At 60.4% G+C, this 8,098-nt stretch overlaps 4 protein-coding genes across 5 annotated transcripts; 2 read left to right on the top strand and 2 right to left on the bottom strand.

Moving 5' to 3' along the window:
- Window positions 1-24: 24 nt before the first annotated feature.
- Window positions 25-1,086, bottom strand: SDRG_06731 (hypothetical protein; the record flags this gene model as incomplete). Its single annotated transcript, XM_008612530.1, has 9 exons — window positions 25-37; window positions 103-185; window positions 232-356; window positions 400-490; window positions 538-598; window positions 647-755; window positions 798-870; window positions 914-969; window positions 1,020-1,086. The coding sequence occupies 9 exons, from the start codon at window positions 1,084-1,086 to the stop codon at window positions 25-27; spliced, it is 678 nt and encodes a 225-aa protein (XP_008610752.1).
- A 101-nt stretch (window positions 1,087-1,187) lies between these two features.
- Window positions 1,188-3,227, top strand: SDRG_06732 (hypothetical protein). The gene is made up of 2 exons (XM_008612531.1): window positions 1,188-1,929; window positions 1,977-3,227. Exons 1-2 carry the CDS (start codon window positions 1,193-1,195, stop codon window positions 3,181-3,183), a joined length of 1,944 nt encoding a protein of 647 aa, XP_008610753.1. The 5' UTR covers window positions 1,188-1,192; the 3' UTR covers window positions 3,184-3,227.
- A 14-nt stretch (window positions 3,228-3,241) lies between these two features.
- Window positions 3,242-5,796, top strand: SDRG_06733. 2 transcript variants are annotated; one of them, XM_008612532.1, is made up of 15 exons: window positions 3,242-3,504; window positions 3,551-3,651; window positions 3,695-3,751; window positions 3,797-3,843; window positions 3,889-4,098; window positions 4,147-4,353; window positions 4,405-4,471; window positions 4,524-4,573; window positions 4,619-4,725; window positions 4,775-4,845; window positions 4,890-4,946; window positions 4,997-5,025; window positions 5,079-5,236; window positions 5,277-5,601; window positions 5,651-5,796. In XM_008612532.1, the coding sequence occupies exons 1-15, from the start codon at window positions 3,245-3,247 to the stop codon at window positions 5,759-5,761; spliced, it is 1,857 nt and encodes a 618-aa protein (XP_008610754.1). In that variant the 5' UTR covers window positions 3,242-3,244; the 3' UTR covers window positions 5,762-5,796. The 2 variants fall into 2 exon arrangements, with proteins under 2 accessions (XP_008610754.1, XP_008610755.1); XM_008612533.1 differs by having other exon boundaries at window positions 3,551-3,751; window positions 5,651-5,761.
- Window positions 5,769-7,382, bottom strand: SDRG_06734 (hypothetical protein; the record flags this gene model as incomplete). Its single annotated transcript, XM_008612534.1, has 1 exon — window positions 5,769-7,382. The coding sequence occupies one exon, from the start codon at window positions 7,380-7,382 to the stop codon at window positions 5,769-5,771; it is 1,614 nt and encodes a 537-aa protein (XP_008610756.1).
- Between the last annotated feature and the right edge of the window lie 716 nt (window positions 7,383-8,098).

Raw genomic sequence — 8,098 nt, forward strand, 5'->3', positions numbered from 1 at the left:
ATGCTCTTTTCGATGCGCGTCGGCTCAATGTACGGCGCTGCAGTCTGTAGCGACGGTCTAGAGAGTATCGTGAGGGACGACGTATACGGACTCGCTCTGTACGTGTAGCGAGGGGTCTTGGCGACCGATGCTTTCTTGGCGCGCTCGAGGTGTTTGGTCTCGGCGGCGAGCCGACGGCCCTCGTACTACAGAGAGAGTGTGATGCTTTGGGAGCTTAACATCGCAAAGCACCTGATGCGTCTTCCACTCGTCGAGCGTCATGACGATTTGAAACTCAAATGCGCCGTCGAGCTCCAGCGTGTTGAGCACGGGGCTTTCCGTTGCGTAGTGTCCTGGCTCGCGCAGAACGTAGAAATCTACGCAGCGCGCTGGCGACAGTAGCAGCACCGAGGCACGCACCGCGGGACGGCGCGAGCTTGGTCCAGCTGCGCGGCGCTGGGTCCTTGGTCTCCCACTTGTAAAGGGGCTGTTGTTTGGCAGGCTTTGCCGGCTATCGATATGCCATAGCCAGAGATGCATAACTCGACTCTACTGCACCGGCGTGAGCTGCTGGTTGCTGTTGGTGCGAGCAGTGGGCGTGCTCTTGGCCTGTGGACCGCTACAACGAGCATCGTAGTCAGAGAGACAGCCAATCGCATCAACGAACTTGAAAAGACGCGCATTCGGTGTGGCTGTTCGCGGTGCTGGCTTGGCCAAGGTCTGGGCCACCTCGCGCAGCCGCAGCAGCTGATGGTCCAAGTGCACCGCACGCGGGTCTAGTCAGTCTGAACTGGGTGCACCATGGAAGATACTCGCACCGTCCACATGCGTGCGACGTAGCTCGTCGACTTCGTCTACGCGGCGCTCGACGGCGTCGAGCAAGACCGAGATCTATCGCAGCATCGCTCGCCCTGTTGTTGTCGGCTTCTCAAACCTCCGTGTCGGGCAGCGCCTTCTTGAGCTCTGCGACTTGCTTCTCGAGCGCATCCACTGCAGCGTATGCCATTCCATTGAGGTCTTATTGCAGGCGATTGCTCTACCTTCCTTGACGAGCGTTGGGACGCGGCGAATGTCGACGCGGTGCCAGCTCGCGACGCGCCTGTCCATGATCGTCCGTCGGTTTTGGCGTTGTCGCATCGGATTGGTCGGAAACCTTTCGTATCGACAAATCACAGACGCGTATTTTGGTGATATTGACCAATCATATGCGTGTATGAAGAATGGAACAGGGCGGTTTGGTATTGGTGGATTTGCTGCGATGGCGGGCAAGGAGATCTTCGGCGACGATGGCGCGGGCCTCGAGCTCACGGTGAACTCCAAGTTCGCGGACCAGTACATCGAGCGCAAGCGCAAGGAAGAGCTCTCCAAGCAGCGCTACGACGACGACGACGACGAGTCCTCGGACTCGGAGACCGAGGACGAGGACGGCGACCAGCTCACGACCGAGCTCGACAAGGACATCTCGCGGACGCTCAAGCTCATCCGGTCCAAGGACCCGTCCATCTACGACAGCAAGATCAGCTTCTTCGAGCAGGCCTCGGACGACGAGGATGAGGACGATGAGGATGGCGAGGCCAAGAAGGCCAAAAAGACCAAGAAGACCAAGCCGCTCTACTACAAGGACCTCGTGCGCCAGCAAGTGCTCGCTGGCGACCTCAACAGCGACGAGAGCGACGAAGAGCCGCCGGTCACGACGTACGCCGACGAGCAGAAGAAGCTCAAGGGCGACTTTCTCCAGTCGGTCGCGGCCGAAGCCGACGAGGAAGAGGAGCTCGATGGCGGCCTCTTTACCGTGCGCAAAAAGACGGCGGACGACGAAGAGCGCGAGGCTGCCGACTTCAAGGCGTTCCAGGAAGAGAACCCGGACGCAGTTGACGAGCTCGACGCCGATGCGTTCTTGGCCAAGTTTATGAAGTCGGGCGCGTGGAAGGAGAAGCGCAAGACCCCGAGGTACACGCCCCGATAAGAACTTACTGGCACTTACTCATACATGTTAGCTACGCCGAGATTGTGGGCAATGACAAGGTCGACGACGACGAAGACGCCGACGAGCTCGACAAGGCCGACGCCTTTGAGCACTCGTACAACTTCCGCTTCGAAGAAGAAGGCGCCGGTCAGATCCAGACCTTCTCGCGTGTCGTGGAGGACTCGATGCGCCGGAAGGACGACAAGCGTAAGAAGGACCGTGAGGAGCGGAAGGCGCGCAAGGCCATTGAACGCCAGAAGAAGGAAGACGAGCTCCGCCGACTCAAGAACCTTCGCCAGGCCGAGATTCAGTCCAAGATCGACAAGGTTATGGCGCTTATGGGCCCGACCAAGTCGGCGCTCACGGTCACAGACGTGGACGGCGCGTTCGACCCCGAGGAGCACGACCGCCGCATGGCGCAGGTGTTCAACGACGACTACTACGGCGAAGACGCTGTCGACGAGGACGGCAAGCCTGTCTGGGAAGATGACGATGACGTCTTTGGGAAGCTCCCGGAAGAGGACGAAGAAGACGACGAAGACGACGACGATGCCAAGGCCCCTGCGCCATTGGCCGAGGACGAAGACGAGGCCAACGACGACGAGCCTATGGAGGACGCTGCCGACGAGGTCGACGAGGAGATGCCGGAGAACCTCACGGTCGAAGAGGTCAAGGCCATGAAGCAAAAGTACCTCGACGAGCTCTACGCGTTGGATTATGAGGACATCATTGGCGACATGCCGTGCCGCTTCAAGTACAAGACAGTCGAGAAGAACGACTATGGTTTGACGACCATGGACATTCTCGACGCGGATGACAAGGACCTCAAGTCGGTCGTCTCGCTCAAGCGCCTCGCACCGTACGTGGACCGCGAGTACTCTGTGAACCGCCGCAAGGTCCAGCAACTCCGCAAGCAACTGCGCTCCAAGCGGTCGGCCAAGAAGCCAATTGACGAGGCGGAAGAAGCGGCGCCGGAGGCAACCGAAGAGGTGGCTGTAGAGTCGACCGAGGGCAAGAAGTCCAAGAGCCGGAAGCGCAAGCGCAAGTCCAAGTCGGCGGAAGAGACCGACGAGCCGGCCGCCGTCGACGATGACGAGGTCGCGGCGCCGACGGAGGACGCTTCGGCCGAGTCGTCCAAGAAGAAGCGCAAGCAAAAGAAGAAGAAGACAGAGAAGACACCGGACACGGGTCTCTCGGCGTCGCGGCTCGAGTCGTACCGGTTGAAGCCACTCAAGTGATAACATAAACAAGCGCGAAACGCTGCCTTTCTTTTTTTAGTCCATCTTGGAGTGTGATCTCATGCTGCTCGGGAAGAAGCCGCTGCCGCCCCACCGGCAACGCACGCTCCGTCGGCTCCTGGGCAACCCCGAAGGCCTCGATTACCTCACGTCGGAAGATGCTACTTTATACCCGCCCGTCGTGATCCACGGACGCGTGTACACGAACGTCGACCCGATGTCGCGCGAGCGCGCTCAGAAGCGCTGGGACGCCCTCCGCGACGTAGTCATTCGGACGCCAGAGCTCACGCGCATTGCCCAGAAGCTCCAGGAGAGCGTTCGGTACAGCCCCGACGCCGGTTTCCGCTGCCAACGTTTTGTGGCGTAGGATCCTCAAGATGCACCCGTCCGAGCGCTCCGACACGGACGTCGCGCAACTCTACTCGTGGCTCATGTCCCAAGAGAATCTGAGCCCTGTCTTTCAAACGAGTGCAGTGCACCGCGCCACTTCCGTGCTCAACGCTGTGCTTAGTGCCCGAGAAGATTGGCAAGAACGTCTGCCGTGAAATGGAGTTTCTTCATCTTCGCCGTACGACGATGCATCTGTTGCATGATCTCACGAGGACGTGGGTAGCCAACGACATTATTGTCCATCAAGGCGACGTCGGCGAGACGTGCTTTGTACGAGGCGTCGCCACAACACGATGCAGAGCGAGTGCTTGGTAGATTGTCATCAGCGGTCAAGTGGGGATCCACGTCCGGAGTCCGGACGAGCAAGACGCGTTTGCCAGAGCAGGCGGGCGCAGAGATTTTCTGCCCGACCCGCTGACGTGTCAGCAAGAGCAAGACGCGGCGCATCAAGCGGCGACTCGCAAGCCCAGCTTTCAAGTCGGTGCGCGGCGACAGAGCAACTTTGTGCCGCCACCGCCACCGAGGGTCCGTCTGTGTAGCGCTTGAGGTGCCTAATCAAAGCCGTGTGTGCAGCCAGTTGTGACCCCCGAGAGCCTCGCGCGCTGCGGCAACAAGGTCACGACGCTCCGGTCCGGCGCGACGTTTGGTGAGATTTGTCTCATCGAGCCCGACTCCAAGCGCACGGCGACTGCGATCGTCGATGCCTCTTGCTCGATGGCCAATCTCATCGTGCTCTCTGCGTCGTCGTACGCCAAGATGACGCGCAGCCAGCGCACCGAGGTGTGTTTCCAGAGCACACTCGATACATTGATATGATACTATGGGCGCAAGGGCACCATCTCGGACCACATTGCCTTTCTCGCGCAGATGCACCTCTTCAAGACGTGGTCCAAAATGCGTGCGTCGACAACTGCGATTTTCACAGGTCGTACTATGTGAGTTGTGTGCAGAGCTCATGCGTCTCGCCTCGTCTCTGCGCTTCATGGTGTTTGCGCCGCAGGTAGATGCCACCGATAAGATCTCATTGCTGGACGCATGCCAGTAGCAGTACATTTTGCGCAAGAATGTCGATGTCGAGTACTTCTACATGCTGCTGGGCGGCGAGGCGAAGGAAGTGTCGTGCGTCTCGTTCCACGAAGACATTACGACCGGGTGCGTGGTGATGCTACCGCTCCATTATCCGCTCAAAGCGACGACCTAGCATTGCGGTCAAGACAGCCGAGCACAAGGTGACGGCCGAGCTCACGCACCTCAGCAAGTTTGACGTGGCGGGTGCATCAACGATCCTCGCCGCCGTGTTGATAGGCTCGCAATAGGCGAAGGACTCGTCCTCGGTAAAAAAGTGCACTTGTGTCCCGTGGACGTCAAGGCCGGTACTCCCTGCGAGAGTGCTGCATGGTTGATACCTTGTACACTACGATAGAAAGCACGGTCGTCGCTCTCGGCCTCAGTGTACCTTCGATTATCTCTTCACGTCTCAGTCTTTGTGTGACGCGCCGCCGTAGAAGAAGCTGTTTGGCATGTACTTTTTGGGCGGGAACGCGTCGCATCGGCACGTGCAGCACTCGGCCAAGATCCTGCGGCAGCTCTACGACGCGCGCCAGCACTGGCGCGAAGCCCGCGTCCAGCAAGCGCTCACGTACCCCGAGTACATGGTCCAAATGTCTGTCCCTATGAAATGGCACGAGTCTCACACAAGGTAGCACGGCCAAGATGATGCGACTCAGCGGCAACATTTGCATGCAGTGCGGTCGGCGCACGCACGTGGCCGGCGATGTGCTCTGCCTGTCCGAGACGTCGCAGCGGCACCACCCGGCGGTCGACCACTTTGGCGACAAGGCGAGCAATCACATTGCTTCGCTGACTGACGACGAGAACGACGACGAGGCGGCCGCCGAGAGCTCGAGCGAAGACGGCGATACAAGCCGGCACGACACACGGAGCCTAGAACGGCACGCAGTTCTCAAGAGCTACTGGAAGGACGCCGCCAAGCACGGGCTCACCCCGCGCCGCCCGTCCACCCACAGCGTACTGCACTCTATCGCGGTCGTTCGACCCGCCTACGTCCTGTCGATAGATGCCTCGGGTAAGCAGCCGTCGCAAGCCCGGCCCCGAGATGATTGCGGCGGTCCGAGCTTCGTGGCCGTACCAGCCATTCCCGTCCATCCTCACAAGCACACCGCACTAAGATCATATTAAAAGGCCACTTCTTTGATGCCCAAACTCTCGATCGCAATGTCTTCGGCCGGGTGCTCGTACGCCCGGCGGTGGAACGACGAGGATGACGACGACGACGTCATGGTGTTGGTATACGTGCGGTCCCCGACGTCCTCGTCGCGCGGAAGGTCGGTCGTCTCGGCGAGGTACTCGGCGCTCGTCATGTACGCTGTCGCCGACTGCGCGAGGACCTTGAGGATCTCGAGCTGCGTGTAGTCGATGACCTTGCGCGGCTTGACGTCTGCGACGCAAATGTCACCAATGCACTCGCCGCTCTCGAGCACCATGGGCACGCCGACAAAGAACTGGACGCGCGAGATCGACCGCTTCTCGTCGCTGATGCGTTTGTCCGAGTGCACGTCGAGGACGACGCAGGGCTTGCCCGTCTGCGCCATGCGGCGAAACGTCGGGAGCGACTTTGGCATGCGACTCATGTCGGCCGTCGGCGCGTACTGGACAATCTCAAACAAATTGGTGCGGATACCGGCCATGGGGCAGTCGAGGCTCTGCATGGCGGTGCGGCAAATCTCGGCAAAGTCCTCGTTCACAAACGTCTGCCGCTTGGACGCCTTCTTGTGCGGCCGAGAAACGTCGTCCGCCGAGCTGTCCGACCGGCCCGACCCGCGGGCGGTCTCGTGGCTGTGACGGTTGCCGCCGCTGGACCGGTGGGCCGGGCGGTCGGGGCTCTGGCGATCGGCGCTTTGCCGGCGGTCGGGGCTGTGGCGGTCGGCGCTTTGCCGGCGGTCCGGACTGTGGCGGTCGGCGCTTTGCCGGCGTTCCGGTTGGTCGACAAAGCTGCGTGCATGGGACGCCGACGACGGTGTACGGTGGAACGACTGCATGTAGTTGGAGCGCTCGATGAGCGACTGCGTCGAGCCGCAGCCGCCGAGGTGCGCGTACGCCTGCGCGAACCGCGTCGTGAGCTTCGTCAGCGCCGTGCTCACGAGGTTGCTGCCGCCGGCTTTTCGGCATGCAAGCGTTAGCGTCACGATCGACTTGTGGCCGTCGGGCGATGGCGTAATCACAAACGCGCTGGGCTCGAACCACGCGAGCTTGTAGCTGTCGGGCTTGGCGCGGAGACCGTACTGCGCGCCGACGCCGTCGTACGATTCAAACATGACGATGGCCGAGGGTCCATACATCTCCGAGTGGTGCATACCGCAGTATTCGTAGAAGAGAAGCTCCTTCGGCTTTGTAAACGCTTTGCCCGTGCTCATGGCGCACCACTTGAGCGTGAGCGACTCGGCCGCGTCGTTATGGCGCGTGTGCGCGTGCAAGACCTCGCCGTCGAGGAAGGACTTCCCGTGGAGGTCCTTCATCGTGCTGCGAAAGGTGTTCGAGTCCAGCAGCCGAAGTAGCTCGAGCGTATACTCGATGGGCATGTTGACGGATGTCACGAGGCGCAAGGCCACTTGCTTGTTGGCGCTGTTGCTGCTGTGCTTGTATACGCGCGTATCGTGCTTGCTGTGCATCATCGTCCAGTGCTCGAGGTCCATGGAGCTAGCCACGACGCGCTCGAGCTTCTTGCGGCCATCGAGGTACATGTGCTCGAGGTCAATGTCTGCCGGCCACGCGCTCGCCTGCTCCATCATCCTCGTCGGCGCGGCAGAGGCAGCGAATGCAAATATTATCGACCGATCGTAGTTCGTATGCGTTCGAACCCGAAGTTCGAAGCAGAACCACGCGTTGCAGCGATGGCGGCGCGGTCCTCTCGCACGCAGCCGTTCGTGTGTCTTTGGCGTCGACACCGCGCTACCTCTCGGCGAAAGTAAAGCTACTAATACCACGCACTTGGCGCTTAGTAGCTACTCCGCGGCAGTGTGCTGCGGTCGAGCTTTCTGGCGCGTGTGCAGGTTCAGTGCACGGCTGCCACCTCGGTCGGCTTGTTACTGCCGCACCCATACTATACTAGACGCAACTGGAGGCAGACCTGCGGACAAGCACCCAGACCACAGTCTCTAAACGTCCGGAGTCTCGTACGGTGGGACCAATCACGCCACCGCGCCTGGCGAGTTGCCCATCGTTGCCGTGACGTGGCAGCGGCTTGGGCGGTTGCGCGAGAGAGGGCGCCGAACGTTCTTTGGCGGGCGGAAGAAGCAGCCGGATACGCTTTGACGTGCATCCGGAATGTTCTGGAGCCGTTGGGACCGGGCGGAAGCTATTTCGAGTGAAGGTCCTTCCATATTTTGAGCCAATCCGCACGCAGAGAACAAGCCGAGCCAAGCCGAGGTTTCGAAATTCATTTTTGCATTTGCCAGCTCCAGCTCAAGCAGCGCTTCACCATGCAGATCTTTGTCAAGACGCTCAC

The sequence above is a fragment of the Saprolegnia diclina genome, assembly GCF_000281045.1.
Source record: "Saprolegnia diclina VS20 unplaced genomic scaffold supercont1.18, whole genome shotgun sequence".
Classification (NCBI taxonomy): domain Eukaryota; phylum Oomycota; class Saprolegniomycetes; order Saprolegniales; family Saprolegniaceae; genus Saprolegnia; species Saprolegnia diclina.

What these genes read in the sequence shown, in the direction of transcription:
- SDRG_06733 (XM_008612532.1), top strand. Translation starts at nt 3,245, where the DNA reads ATGCTGCTCGGGAAGAAGCCGCTGCCGCCCCACCGGCAACGCACGCTC. An exon ending in GGAGTTTCTTCATCTTCGCC is followed by an intron (nt 3,752 to 3,796) that starts GTACGACGATGC and finishes GGACGTGGGTAG; the next exon opens with CCAACGACATTATTGTCCAT. An exon ending in ACGTCGGCGAGACGTGCTTT is followed by an intron (nt 3,844 to 3,888) that starts GTACGAGGCGTC and finishes AGTGCTTGGTAG; the next exon opens with ATTGTCATCAGCGGTCAAGT.
- SDRG_06732 (XM_008612531.1), top strand. Translation starts at nt 1,193, where the DNA reads ATGAAGAATGGAACAGGGCGGTTTGGTATTGGTGGATTTGCTGCGATG. An exon ending in GAGAAGCGCAAGACCCCGAG is followed by an intron (nt 1,930 to 1,976) that starts GTACACGCCCCG and finishes CATACATGTTAG; the next exon opens with CTACGCCGAGATTGTGGGCA.